Source organism: Nerophis ophidion, linkage group LG19 (genome assembly GCF_033978795.1).
Source record: "Nerophis ophidion isolate RoL-2023_Sa linkage group LG19, RoL_Noph_v1.0, whole genome shotgun sequence".
Classification (NCBI taxonomy): domain Eukaryota; kingdom Metazoa; phylum Chordata; class Actinopteri; order Syngnathiformes; family Syngnathidae; genus Nerophis; species Nerophis ophidion.
Genome location: NC_084629.1, coordinates 42,957,240 through 42,973,106, shown reverse-complemented (window position 1 = coordinate 42,973,106; position 15,867 = coordinate 42,957,240). Strand labels below are relative to the sequence as shown.

At 41.2% G+C, this 15,867-nt stretch overlaps 1 protein-coding gene across 1 annotated transcript in view; it reads left to right on the top strand.

The window, feature by feature from the left end:
- The window catches only part of myo3b (myosin IIIB), a 327,297-nt gene that overhangs the window by 272,382 nt on the left and 39,048 nt on the right, over positions 1-15,867 (top strand). The window contains 2 exon segments of the mRNA XM_061880054.1: positions 15,261-15,361; positions 15,744-15,790. Of these exon segments, the coding sequence (XP_061736038.1) occupies positions 15,261-15,361; positions 15,744-15,790 (148 nt within the window).

The window sequence follows — 15,867 nt, the reverse complement described above, 5'->3', positions numbered from 1 at the left end:
TATGAGTATCGCCATAAGTCAAAAATCAATGAACTGGAGGGCCAATTCATTATGTCTGGAAGCAACGGAGTGCACCACTTGGCTGCCACCAGCAGAGGCGCTGTTGGTTTCGTCCAAAAAGAACAACAAGACATAAGATATAAGTAATATTTAATCATCGTATCTTTTAGGACTACAAGGCGCTCTTATAATTCTTTCATTTTCTGAAAACTGGACAGTGCGCCTTATATCCTCCTGTACGGAATAATTCTGGTTGTGCTTACCGACCTCAAAGCTATTTTATTTGGGACATGGTGAAATGATAAGTGTGACCAGTAGATGGCAGTCACACATAAGAGATACATGTAGACTCCAATATGACTCAAGTAAACACCAAAATGTTATATGGTCCATTGAAAATTTAGAACATTACACACGGCGCTCAAATATCTATCAAAATGTTTTAGTAGGACTTTGGTAAGCTATGAAGCCACACCGCTTGATGGATTGTACTGTGCTTCAACATAGGAGTATTATTATGCTGTGTGTGTGTGTGTGTGTAAGGTAAGACATTTTGTCTGCTGTTTTGTTTTGCAATATTATGCAAAAGCAACTTTACTTACCTTCTGGTACCTGCTGATCTGTATTTGGGATCTACTTAAGTCCTGAAAATTTGAGCACGTCCACCTTTGTAGTCCTTGCCGACACAGTAGTCGATAAGCTTCTTCTTTTTCTCTATCTTCTTGTTATGTGACATTCATCTTCCACTGTTGCCATTTCTAATATAAAGTAGTGTACAGTTCTTACTTATATCTGTCAGTAAACTCACCATGAAAGCACTAAAACGTACTGGTGTGTTGAGTTTACATTATTCACCCAAGGAACTTTACTTATTAGAGAGTTCTGGTCGGGACACATTTCGGGCGTTGTTGTTGCACTAGTGAGCCACGGATGAGGAGAAGCTGCTCCGTTATTGATTGAAGTAAAGTCTGAATGTCATTAAAACAGTTAGCGCCATTTTTTGACACTTCTTCCACTCCCGTCCTTGCACGCTACACCGCTACAACAAAGACGGCGGGGAGAAGCCACTGTCCAAGTAGAGGCACGTAAATAAGAGCACCCAAAGAGAGTCAGAAAGTGAGTTGAAGATGATGTGTAAAACATCATCCATGCAACATTTTGAACAAAATGTCATTTTGTACTCGCATCACTCGTGCTTTGCTTGAAAGCCAAGAAATAATCTAAATCTAAATCTGAAAATATATCATGCTGCTGTCAGTCTGTATGGTTTATCAGCCCTGTTTTTAGTTAAATAATGTTTTTGCTGCATTGTGTTAAGAATAATAATGTCCAATATCATCCCACATACTGTACCTGAATTACATGACTTCCACATCATCCATCTCAGTGTTTTTCAACCACTGTGCCGTGAGATACAGTCTGGTGTGCCGTGGGAGATGATCTAATTTCACCTATTTCAGTTAAAAATATTTTTTATAGTCTGCAAATGATGTGTTGTTGTTGAGTGTCTGTGCTGTCTAGAGCTCGGCAGAGTAACCATGTAATACTCTTCCATATCAGTAGGGGGCAGCCGCTAGCTAATTGCTTTGTAAACGTTGTATCTAATGCTTAAACCAAAAATAAACAAAAGGCAAGTGCCCTTAAAAAAGCATTGAAGCTTTGGGATGGCTAAGTAAAACGAAACTAGAACTGAACTGGCTACAAAATCAACAAAAACAGAATGCTGGACGACAGCAAAGACTTACTGTGGAGCAAAGACGGCGTCCACAATGTACATCTGCACATGACATGACAATCAACAATGTCCACACAAAGAAGGACAAAAACAAATGAAATATTCTTGATCGCTTAAACAAAGTAGATGTGGGGAATATAACTCAAAGGAAGACATGAAACTGCTACAGGAAAATAGCAAACAAAGAGAAAAAACCACTAATATAGGAGCACAAGTCAAGAAGTAAAACACTACACACAGGAAAACTGCTAAAAAGTGCAAATAAGTCAGGGTGTGATGTGACAGGTGGTGACAGTACACCTACTTTGAGACAAGAGCTATAGTCATGCATGCTTGTTTATGCTTTAAAGTCATATCCAACAATTGTGACAACAATTTTTTTACCGTCAATATCAACTACCGAGTTTACATTTTTAATGTTTTTTGCTGGTGGTCTGCCTTCGGATTTTATCAATGAACAAAAATGCGCCTTGGCTGCAAAAAGGTTGAAAAACACTGATCTATCCTCCAAGGAACACTTCTTGTGTGTTCTCTAACCTTCCATTTGTTCAAGATAAAACAAACAAGGCTCTGTTGAAAAATAAAAACAGACTACAACATTTTCCAGCTTCGTTCAAGGACGCGTGTTCATTATTTGTGATGGAGTACTTTGATGAGATTTCATGGGAATATGTAATTTGCTTATCAAACTCATGCTGGTTCTATATTTACACACTCGGTGTGGAAATCATGTATTAAGTCCAACAAATGTGTGCTTTTATTTGTAGTTTTACTCACTAAGTTGTACGTACAATTAATTACTTTTTCTCCATAAGACAAAATGCAGATGCAGTGAATCCTGTTCCAGACACTCAAAAACATGACACACATTTTACCGATAATGATGCAGAAAACTATGTGAAATACTATTCATATAAACAACAAGTGAAATGGATAAATAAACATTTACATGACTTTTACCTAACATGAATGACACCTTTGTAATGTGCTGTGAAAACTTTCTTGGTTTCTGAAGTGTTTCTCACCTTTTTTTTACCAATGTGCTGGCACTCACAATTTTACTCGGCCCCATGGTGGTTAATTTGGCAGCAGTACGCAATAAGAAAAATAAATAAAATGAGTCATTAACAATTGTAATTCTTGATTTTTGCACGCTACAAAAGGATATGTCCTGGCAAATGGAGTACAGTTTGTCTCCATTTACACTGAATCAGAGTCAGAATAGTTTTGTTCACAAACTAGGAATGTTTTCTTGGTACAATGGGCAACATAAAACATATAACACAGAATAGGAAATAAAAATGAGCTGTAACTGCAAGTCAAAGTGGCTCAGATCGGATTTTTTTTTAATCAGATTTTCCAAGCCTACTGTTTAAACTGCAAGTAAAATGTGATTTTTGTTATCAGACTCCGGTGTAAACGGGCACAGGCCTCAATGTGGTCTCGGCATCACTTGCACGCGCCCTTGCATTAAGTGAAAACAAAGGAAGTTGACCGGCAGGAAGTCAGTACTACTACAAAATAAAATTAAAGTTGCAAAACCTTAAAAAATTGGTGTTTTTAACATAAAAGTAAATGGAAAGTAATATAACGTATTATATATAGCAGTAGAAAATGGATGGATTTGGTACACTAATGTGTATATTTTAGGCCATTGTTTCTTTGTTTTATTTTTGCAAAAAATGTATATACATACCGATAATTTTATATTGCTCTTTTTATCTTTGGTATGAACATTATTATGTAAACTCAAAGTTATTGTTTTTATTTTTGTTTTTTTGTGGTTCTTTGTTGTTGCTATTTTTGTGTTACAACATTTTATTATTTGATCATGTTGTACTGCATTGTAGTATTTAGGGACCGATATCCCTTTGGGAAAGAGGACCCGATTGAATTTCTAAGGTTTTATTATTATTATTATTATTATTATTCTTTATTATTATACTTCCGCCTCTTTGAGCTGTAATTTGACCTCCTTAGCATGCTTCAAAACTCACCAAATTTGACACACACATCAGGACTGGCCAAAATTGCGATCTAATCAAAAAACCAAAACTCAAAATTGCGCTCTAGTGCCCCCCTAGAAAGAAAACACAGACTGATTAAAAGTTAAAGAGTTTTAATTACTACCCCGGTTTGAATTTTATGAGCCCGCATAGAACCATTGCGCTGCTGCTGTTTTGTTACAAAATGGCAGCTTTCTGCTCTGACAAAGCTGTAGCACTGTCATACACACCTGAAACCAAAACCTCAATGTAGGTCTCACTGAGACCTATATTTCATGCACTGACTGCCCCCAACTAAAATCAACAGGAAGTTTGCTATTCCCACTTCAATATAACAACTGCATTCCTTTCAAACAATGCATTAGAGTCTCAAAATGGCGGCACCAAGGTGTCCTTATAAAATGCCCAAGCCACTTTACAACTGTTATTACTATGAGACTGATGTATAACACATGTTTATACAACTTTTTCTCCGTGTTATAATCATCCATCCATCTTCTACCGCTTATCTGGGCTTGGGTCGCGGGGGCAGCAGCCAAAGCGGTCCCGTCCATCGCTGCTTGCAGCTTTAATTTGTTTTGTGATTGTGTGATGTTTTTTGCCTGGATCCCTGGAAGAATAGTCTCCACTGCGTTGTAGACTAATGGGGATCCTTCATAAACTAAATTTAACTAAACTAAATATAGTGTAATATATTTGGGAGGGTTCTAATCCTTTAAAGCAGGGGTGTCAAACTCAAATACAGAGTGGGCCAAAATTCTAAACTGAACAAAGCCGCGGGCCAAAGTTGAACAACTTAACATTTTAATAGGGACCCAAACAAGTTTTGCATTGAATATTGAACAAGCAAGGATTATATAACTTTATAGTGACATGCAAAATTGAGTTTTGTTGGCAGCGGAGGTGTATATTGTAGCGTCCCGGAAGAGTTAGTGCTGCAAGGGGTTCTGGGTATTTGTTCTGTTGTGTTTGTGTTGTGTTACGGTGCGGATGTTCTCCCGAAATGTGTTTGTCATTCTTGTTTGGTGTGGGTTCACAGTGTGGTGTGACAGTGTTAAAGTTGTTTATACAGCCACCCTCAGTGTGACCTGTATGGCTGTAGACCAAGTATGCCTTGCATTCACTTGTGTGTGTATAGAAGCCGCATATATTACGTGATTGGGCCGACATGCTGTTTGTATGGAGGAAAAGCGGACCTGACGACAGGTTGTAGAGGATGCTAAAAGCAGTACCTTTAAGGCACGCCCCCAATATTGTTGTACAGGTGGAAATTCGGGAGAATGGTTGCCCCGGGAGATTTTCGGGGGAGGCACTGAAATTTGGGATTCTCCTGTACTGTACTGTGCAATCTACTAATAAAAGTTTCAATCAATCAACCAATCAATCAAAAGTGTAAAGGAAAAAAGACACTTTTTATTTCAACCGTACTTCCCGTCAAAAGCCTAAAGACTGATCGCACAGTTCCTGTCTTCACAATAAAAGTGCCGCTCCATCGCGCCTGCGCTAACAAAATAAGAGTCTCCGAAAGCCAGCGCAAACAAGCTAGCAAGCTACGGAGTTTGCCGCCAATGTATTTCTTGTAAAGTGTATAAAAACGAATATGGAAGCTGGACAAATAAGATGCCAAAAACCAACGACTTTCATGTGGTATTAGACAGGAAGGAGGAACTTTTTTTCTCCTCCATTTGAAAACCTGGACATTATCAGCACTATACTGTCTGATTCCAATCAATGCAAGTCATCACAATCAGGTAATACACCAACTTATATTCTTGTCTTCATGAAAGATAGGAATCTATATGTTAAACATGCATGTATATTCATTAAAACACCTTCAACATGTCAACAAAAACCGCAAAATAAAAAACTATAAATTATATACTATATATATATATATGATATGTGTGTGTATGTATATATGAGGTAGATCACCTCGACTTGGTCATTTATTAAGTAATTGATTAACGTTGAAAAACTTATTGGGGTGTTACCATTTAGTGGTCAATTGTACGGAATAAGTACTGTACTGTGCAATCTACTAATAAAAGTTTCAATCAATCAATCAATCAATCAATCAATGCTTACTGAGCCTATGGTGCTGTTAAGTTATTGTGGCTCAATTTGCCTTAATTTTTTTTTTTTAATGTATTATTATTGAATATATAATATTGTTTTAGTTGCTTAAGAGATATTCCTGGCTCTGAATTTGCTCATTGCTATTTTTATGTTTTTGTGCATTATTTGTTGCCGTAATCATTAAACGAACAGGTTACTCATCAGTTACTCAGTACTTGAGTAGTTTTTTCACAACATACTTTTTACTTTTACTCAAGTAAATATTTGGATGACTACTCCTTACTTTTACTTGAGTAATAAATCTCTAAAGTAACAGTACTCTTGAGTACAATTTCTGGCTACTCTACCCACCTCTGCTAGCTAGTTAGCAGCTAATGCCCATCCGCTGTCGGCAGTTTTTTAACTACTTTTAAATCACTAATCCTCGTCTCCACGACAACAAAAAAAGCATTTTTCTTACAAGTAACGTTATCACTGCACACGAGGGATAGCTAAACACAAATGCCATAGGTGGATCTACACCTGACATCCACTGTAATGATACTAACCACAACAGTGTATCTAGTCAATACTACTACGATTGCGTTTATTTTTTATCGTCACAAAATCTTTTTTTTTTTTTTTTAATTCATATTATGTTTATAAAGTCAATAAATATGTCCCTGCACACATGAGCACTTTGAATATGACCAATGTATGATCCTATAACTACCGTATTTCCTTGAATTGCCGCCGGGTATATAGTACGCGCCTGCCTAGAATTACTGCCGGGTCGAAATCGTTTCGCAAAATACTATTTTTATTAGCGCATGTCTAGAATTTCTGCAGGGGTCAAACTTGTTTTGCCAAATAATTAGCATATGCCTAGAATTTCCGCCAGGTCAAACTCGTCACGTCACGATTGACACTTCACCTGTCATCATTTTCAAAATGGAGAAGGCGGATTTCAATCATTTGAAATCGCATAAAGGGAAGAAGATTAAGAGCTATTCAGTAGGATTTAAGGTCCAAGCTATTGAATATGCTAAAAAGAACAGGAAGCAGCTATGTTTTATTAATATACCGTAGCTGCGTGTGTCAAATATGAGTCATTAAATGACTCCCGCCTCCTGGTGGTAGAGGGCGTTAGTGATCCTTCTTGCGACTACTCGGCTGCAGAAGAAGTGACAACAAGCAGCAAGAGTGAGCAGCGATCCTTTATTTTTTTCCACTCGCTTGCACTTTTAACATGGAGGATTACATATCTAAAATAGAACAATTTTCTAAACTGGACTTTCAATCGAAGCAGGAGGTAATAAAGGAAGATCTCCATCGAGACAGAGAGACTTTTAAAACTGAAGAAAGATAAGGAAGACTTCTATAAACAAGTTATCGATGCTTTTGATCAGAAGGAGCTGCACATGGACTTCATTTATAAGTAAAGGTAAGACCATAATAATGTTTTTTTTTTAAATGTGCTTTTCATGATGGTATCCTTACATCACACTCAAATTTATAAGCGCAGGCCTAAATTTACCGCATGCCTTTGGTAAGTGCCGGAGTGAGAAGAGGTTTTAAAACAATTAGCGCCCCGGCAGCAATTGAAGGAAATACAGTATGTTTATAAAGTCAGTAAATATGTCCCTGGACACGTGAAGACTTTAAATATGACCAATGTATGATCCTGGAACTACTTGGTATCGGATCGACACCTGAATGTGTGGTATCATCCAAAACTAATGTAAAATATCAAAGAAGAGAAGAATAGGTGATTATTACAATTGAACAGAAGTGTAGATAGAAAATAAGCAGATATCAAAAATAAATGAGCAAGTAGATTAATAATGAATTTATACAGTTTGTCCCTCATAATGTGTATAAAATAATAGGTGTATAAATGACACAGTATGTTACTGCATAATTAGGAGTCTTTGTTTGTTTACTTACTACTAAAAGACAAGTTGTCTAGTATGTTCAACATTTTATTTAAGGACTAAATTACAGGGCTTCACGGTGGAAGAGGGGCCCTGCGATGAGGTGGCGACTTGTCCAGGGTGTACCCCGCCTTCCGCCCAATTGTAGCTGAGATAGGCGCCAGCGCCCCCCGCGACCCCGAAAGGGAATAAGCGGTAGTAAATGGATGGATGGACGGTGGCAGAGGGGTTAGTGCGTCTGCCTCACAATACGAAGGTCCTGCAGTCCTGGGTTCAAATCCAGGCTCGGGATCTTTCTGTGTGGAGTTTGCATGTTCTCCCCGTGAATGCGTGGGTTCCCTCCGGGTACTCCGGCTTCCTCCCACTTCCAAAGACATGCACCTGGGGATAAGCCCCTCCCACCTCCAAAGACATGCACCTGGGGATAGGCCCCTCCCACCTCCAAAGACATGCACCTGGGGATAGGTTGATTGGCAACACTAAATGGTCCCTAGTGTGTGAATGTTGTCTGTCTATCTGTGTTGGCCCTGCGATGAGGTGGCGACTTGTCCAGGGTGTACCCCGCCTTCCGCCCAATTGTAGCTGAGATAGGCGCCAGCGCCCCCCGCGACCCCGAAAGGGAATAAGCGGTAGTAAATGGATGGATGGACGGTGGCAGAGGGGTTAGTGCGTCTGCCTCACAATACGAAAGCTCCTGCAGTCCTGGGTTCAAATCCAGGCTCGGGATCTTTCTGTGTGGAGTTTGCATGTTCTCCCCGTGAATGCGTGGGTTCCCTCCGGGTACTCCGGCTTCCTCCCACTTCCAAAGACATGCACCTGGGGATAAGCCCCTCCCACCTCCAAAGACATGCACCTGGGGATAGGCCCCTCCCACCTCCAAAGACATGCACCTGGGGATAGGTTGATTGGCAACACTAAATGGTCCCTAGTGTGTGAATGTTGTCTGTCTATCTGTGTTGGCCCTGCGATGAGGTGGCGACTTGTCCAGGGTGTACCCCGCCTTCCGCCCAATTGTAGCTGAGATAGGCGCCAGCGCCCCCCGCGACCCCGAAAGGGAATAAGCGGTAGTAAATGGATGGATGGACGGTGGCAGAGGGGTTAGTGCGTCTGCCTCACAATACGAAAGCTCCTGCAGTCCTGGGTTCAAATCCAGGCTCGGGATCTTTCTGTGTGGAGTTTGCATGTTCTCCCCGTGAATGCGTGGGTTCCCTCCGGGTACTCCGGCTTCCTCCCACTTCCAAAGACATGCACCTGGGGATAAGCCCCTCCCACCTCCAAAGACATGCACCTGGGGATAGGCCCCTCCCACCTCCAAAGACATGCACCTGGGGATAGGTTGATTGGCAACACTAAATGGTCCCTAGTGTGTGAATGTTGTCTGTCTATCTGTGTTGGCCCTGCGATGAGGTGGCGACTTGTCCAGGGTGTACCCCGCCTTCCGCCCAATTGTAGCTGAGATAGGCGCCAGCGCCCCCCGCGACCCCGAAAGGGAATAAGCGGTAGTAAATGGATGGATGGACGGTGGCAGAGGGGTTAGTGCGTCTGCCTCACAATACGAAGGTCCTGCAGTCCTGGGTTCAAATCCAGGCTCGGGATCTTTCTGTGTGGAGTTTGCATGTTCTCCCCGTGAATGCGTGGGTTCCCTCCGGGTACTCCGGCTTCCTCCCACTTCCAAAGACATGCACCTGGGGATAAGCCCCTCCCACCTCCAAAGACATGCACCTGGGGATAGGTTGATTGGCAACACTAAATGGTCCCTAGTGTGTGAATGTTGTCTGTCTATCTGTGTTGGCCCTGCGATGAGGTGGCGACTTGTCCAGGGTGTACCCCGCCTTCCGCCCAATTGTAGCTGAGATAGGCGCCAGCGCCCCCCGCGACCCCGAAAGGGAATAAGCGGTAGAAAATGGATGGATGGATGGACTAGATTACAATAATAAACATATGTGTCATGTACACTAAGACTTTTTCTTCAAATAAATAAAGCCATTAATGCCATTTTCTGTGGTCGCCTTTATTTAGAAAAGTATCGAAATACATTTTGGTACCGGTACCAAAATATTGGTATCGCCGCAAGCCACTGGGAGTGTTTTTCCTGGCCAGGTGTTGACTGTCATTGTGTGGATGTCACATCGGCAACTGCAGACATTCAGGCAGGAAAAAAGAGAAGGTTTGCACCTCGTCAAGCTCTCAGAGAAAGGATGTTCCGTTCAAGTTAGCTGACGGGAACATTTTGGCCGTTTACAATGCGAGACTTCAGTAAACCTGCGCTCTATTAAACACAATTTAAAAAGGCAAGTGGAAGGAAGGAAGGAAGCGGGGTCGGCGAGGCTCTTTGATGTACGGGACTGAGATGTGATGAGCTGGGTTCCGAGAGACTACAAAGTAGAGTTAAGATGGGAAAAGCAAATTCAGCTTTAGTCAAGGTGGAGCGAGGCCGAGCTGTGATGAAGAAATGTCAGCAGAGAAGATGAAACGTTATCTGCTATTAAATATGAATGCATGATTGTTCAACTCTCAGCTTTTACAGCTTTTGTGAGCCGCCAATGCAAGCAAGGTGTGCTCCAGTGGCAGGAGGCACAAATAATGCTGTCTGCTCCTTGCACACCTTTTTGTGGAGCCATCATGGATGGTGGATGAGCAGCTGTCTTCCAAGAATTTTCTCATTTTTACATCTTTAAGCCAGCTTTAATACGCGTATTTGTGCATATTTGCATGTGTTTGGGCCTTCGTAGAAAGAAGACATAGGATCCATAAAAACAAAGTAGATGTTTTGGAAGACTTGCTGTAATGCAGATAGATGTGTTTAAAGATTTATCATCAATAAATAAATGCTCAATAAGCCAGTTGGTTGCTAAGCCCCACCCATTTACCTGATTTGCTTAAAGGCAGCCATGTTTTTAAACCAAAATTGCTCAAATTTGACAAATGTTGTGCTTGTTTGTCCCTTAAAGCTGTGAACCAAATTTTGTAGTAATTCGAGTAAACATCCTAAAGTGGGTGTTTGGTAGAAATCATTGAGCTGTTTAGGAAATTTCAAGTCAGTTCAACTTATGAGGGCAAACATTTGGGGTTAATAACAACACCAGACACTTTAAATAATGCCTTTCAAAAAGAACATTTAGACATAAATATACAGGACTGTCTCAGAAAATTTAAATATTGTGATAAAGTCCATTATTTTCCGTAATGCAACTAAAAACATGAAAATGTCATACATTCTGGAGTCATTACACATCAACTGAAATATTGCAAGCCTTTTACTATTTTGATATTGCTGATTATGGCATACAGCGTAAGAAAACTCAAAAATCCTATCTCAAAAAATTAGAATATTTCCTCAGACCAAGTAAAAAAAAAAAGATTTATAACAGCAAAACAAAATCAAACATTTGAAAATGTCAATTAATGCACTCAGTACTTGGTTGGGAAACCTTTCGCACGGATTACTGCATCAATGCGGCGTGGCATGGAGGCAATCGGCCTGTGGCATTGCTGAGGTGTTATGGATGCCCAGGATGCTTCAATGGCGGCCTTTAGTTCATTTGCATTATTGGGTCTGGTGTCTTTCAGCTTCTTCTTCACAATACCCCACAACTTCTCTATGAGGTTTAGGTCAGGGGAGTTGGCAGGCCAATGGAGGACAGTAATGCCATGGTCAGTACACCAGTTACTGCTGGTTTTGGCACTGTGGACAGGTGCCAGATCATGCTGGAAAATGAAATCATCTCCATAGAGCTTTACAACAGATGGAAGCATGGACACAGCTGCATTGACTCTGGACTTGATGAAACACAGTGGACCAAAACCAGCAGCTGACATGGCTCCCCAAACCATTGCTGACTGTGGGAACACACTGGATTTCAAGCAACTTGGATTTTGCTCCTCTCCAGCCTTCCTCCAGACTATAGCGCCTTGACTTCTAAATGAAATACAACATTTGCTTTCATCTGAATACAGGACTCTTGAGTTCAGGAGTGGCTTGACCATGGGAAAGCGGCTATTGAAGCTGTATCTGTTGTAAAGCTCTTTGGAGATGATGGTTTCATTTTCCAGCATGATCTGGCACCTGTCCACAGTGCCAAAACCAGCAGTAACTGGTGTACTGACCATGGCATTACTGTCTTCCATTGGCCTGCCAACTCCCCTGACCTGAACCTCATAGAGAAGTTGTGGGGTATTGTGAAGAAGAAGCTGAAAGACACCAGACCCAATAATGCAAATGAACTAAAGGCCGCCATTGAAGCATCCTGGGCATCCATAACACCTCAGCAATGCCACAGGCCGATTGCCTCCATGCCACGCTGCATTGATGCAGTAATCCGTGCGAAAGGATTCCCAACCAAGTACTGAGTGCATTAATTGACATTTTCAGATGTTTGATTTTGTTTTGCTTTCATAAATCTTGTCGTTTTACTTGGTCTGAGGAAATATTCAAATTTTTTGAGATAGGATTTTTGAGTTTTCTTAAGCTGTATGCCATAATCAGCAATATTAAAATAATAAAAGGCTTGCAATATTTCAGTTGATGTGTAATGAATCCAGAATGTATGGCATTTTCATGTTTTAGTTGTATTACGGAAAATAATGGACTTTATCACAATATTCTAATTTTCTGAGACAGTCCTGTATATTTAAAAACAACTGCAGTACTTTTATAAATAATGTAGTACTGTTGTACAGCTTTTATAGTTGAGAACAGAATTTTGCAAATGTTTTTCCTTCCCCATTATATAACAATAGGAACTGTTCTTGTTGCTAATGTTGCACACTGACGTCTTTTAGTGAGGGACCTGACGTCAGAGTTGACATTAATCTGTGTTTGTGTACCGAGGGTAACACTTCATTGTGTGGTTTGTAGAGTCAAGAGACAGCATCTGCAGCTTCTCCATATTTTCATGGATACATGTCCATTGCAGTTTTTGGCTGTGTGCTTTATCTTGGTGTGGTGTGGACTGACGGTGCTGCATGTTTTAATGGTTCATAGTGTCGTCTTCTTGCCGTTCTCCTCGCTTTCTCACTTCCGATGGTTGGAGAGCAGATTGTGTTGATCTCAGCAGTTGGCATCGCAGATCCGTAAGTTGAGGTAGCACTCTAATCTTGCGTTGTTATCAAGTGATGGATACACTGCTACAGTGATACCTTGGTTTTTCTTCATTTGTGACAAAGGGTCAGACTAAAACCAAACTTACGCAGTGGCTTCGTGGTTAAAGCAGGCCTGGTCAATTATTTCGACTCGAGGGCCACATTTAGAGAAAAAAAAATGTGTCTGGCAACCGGTGTATCTGATTTTTAGGAACACTAATAAAAAATAATTGAAAGCTAAAAACATTATGACATACCGCCTTAAAAAAAGGAATGGATTTTTTTTTTTTAACTGAATGAGACACCAAGAATGTACGTGAAAATAAAAAATGTTACAATATTAACTATGAAGGATAAAACACTGAATATTGACAACACATGAACATCACACCCCCTCTCCATCCACATATTTTACAATCAAGCAAACACAACAAAAATGCAACAAACACAGCGAAATTTGAACGTGAAGGTTAAAATAAAAAACACCTACAATCTGATATACCGTATTTCCTTGAATTGCCGCACAAGCGGTAATTGTTTTAAAACCTTCTCACTCCGGCGCTTACCAAAGGCATGCGGTACATTTAGGCCTGCGCTAATAAATGTGAGTGTGATGTAAGGATACCATCATGAAAAGAACATTTAATTTAAAAAAACGTTACTATGGTCTTACCTTTACTTATAAATGAAGTCCATGTGCAGCTCCTTCTGATCAAAAGCATCGATAACTTGTTTATAGAAGTCTTCCTTATCTTTCTTCAATTTTAAAAGTCTCTCTGTCTCGATGGAGATCTTCCTTAATACCTCCTGCTTCGATTGAAAGTCCAGTTTAGAAAATTGTTTTTATTTTAGATATGTAATCCTCCATGTTAAAAGTGCAAGCGAGAGGAAAAAATAAAGGATCGCTGCTCACTCTTGCTGCTTGTTGTCACTTCTTCTGCAGCCGAGTAGTCGCAAGAAGGATCACTAGCGCCCTCTACCACCAGGAGGCGGGAGTCATTTAATGACTCATATTTGACACACGCAGCTACGGTATATTAATAAAACATAGCTGCTTACTGTTCTTTTTAGCATATTCAATAGCTTGGACCTTAAATCCTACTGAATAGCTCTTAATCTTCTTCCCTTTATGCGATTTCAAATGATTGAAATCAGCCTCCTCCATTTTGAAAATGATGACAGGTGAAGTGTCACTCGTGACGTGACGAGTTTGACCCGGCGGAAATTCTAGACATGCACTAATAAAAATAATATTTTGCGAAACGAGTTTGACCCGGCGTTAATCCTGAGCTGGCAGTAATGCTAAGCATGCGCTAATTATTTTGCGAAACGATTTTGACCCGGCAGTAATTCTATTCAGGCGCATACATATGCGCCTGAATAGCGCAAGAAATCTGCGTTCAAAAGACTCCGGCTTATTAGTGATTCGTAAAGCCCAAAAAAAGTCTGCGGGCTATATAGCGTTTTCCGTTCGGGCTCCAGTACTCTGGAATGCCTTCCCGGTAACAGTTCGAGATGCTACCTCAGTAGAAGCATTTAAGTCTCACCTTATAACTCATCTGTATACTCGAGCCTTTAAATAGACCTCCTTTTTAGACCAGTTGATCTGCCGCTTCTTTTTTTTTTTCTCCTATGTCCCCCCCTCCCTTGTGGAGGGGGTCCGGTCCGATGACCATGGATGAAGTACTGGCTGTCCAGAGTCGAGACCCAGGATGGTCCGCTCGCCTGTGTATCGGTTGGGGACATCTCTACGCTGCTGATCAGCCTCCGCTTGAGATGGTTTCCTGTGGACGGGACTCTTGCTGCTGTCTTGGATCCGCTTTGAACTGAACTCTCGCGGCTGTGTTGGAGCCACTATGGATTGAACTTTCACAGTATCATGTTAGACCCGCTCGACATCCATTGCTTTCGGTCCCCTAGAGGGGGGGGGTTGCCCACTTCTGAGGTCCTCTCCAAGGTTTCTCATAGTCAGCATTGTCACTGGCGTCCCACTGGATGTGAATTCTCCCTGCCCACTGGGTGTGAGTTTTCCTTGCCCTTTTGTGGGTTCTTCTGAGAATGTCGTAGTCGTAATGATTTGTGCAGTCCTTTGAGACATTTGTGATTTAGGGCTATATAAATAAATATTGATTGATTGATATATACCCCGCGACAATTCAAGGAAATACGGTAACTCTGAAGGATAAAACACTGAATATTGACAACATGTGAAGGTCACACCCCCTCTCTCCATCCACATATTTTCCAATCAAGCGAACACAACAAATATGCAACAAACACAGCGAAATATGAAAAAAAACCCCACCTGCAATCTGATATATGTGATATAAGCTTTACAACTTTTGTTGTAAAAATATCCGTCAATCTGTGGTTGCTCTCATATTGCTGTTTTTTGGATTTTTTTCTAATACTCAATTGGACCCCCGCCGCCGTTTTTGTGTGTTGCAGGTCCAGCGATGAAGGTCCAACAGAGGACCCCTCGCCGGCGGGGCCAGCAACCCAAGCTGCTGAACAGCCCTGAAGACAGCCTGTACTACAACCAGCTGAACGTGAGTGCAAATGTGTCCATAAAGGCCTTTGTCTGACTTTGGTTCCACAGCATAATACAATTAAAGCTACCTGTGCCAGGGCCTGGAGCGCCCCACCCCCCAACGTCTGTGCGCCTCTTGTCTCCAACATGTGCTTATGCTCTTTATCTGTTGCTTTCATGTCAGGATGTCTGCCTTCACCGTGAATAATTGATGCGGTTTATCAAAGCTGAGCAAGATGCATGCTTCATCACACTCACTTGAGCTCTTTGATCAGGGAAAAAAATTATGCTGTGACTTCTGATAATATCAGCATCTGCTCGCATTCAACACAAAATCACTTTGAATTAAAAATTAATGACTCTCTCATCTTTTGACTGTGTGCTCTCGGCCCTTTCCTCAGAGAACTCTGGATTACCAAGGGAGCAAGAGGAAGCCCAGAAAACTTGGGTAAATAACTGCTTTCCTCACCCGTAGCAGCTCTAAACAGAGCAGGCCTTTTGTGGAATAGTGGGATCCACGCATGG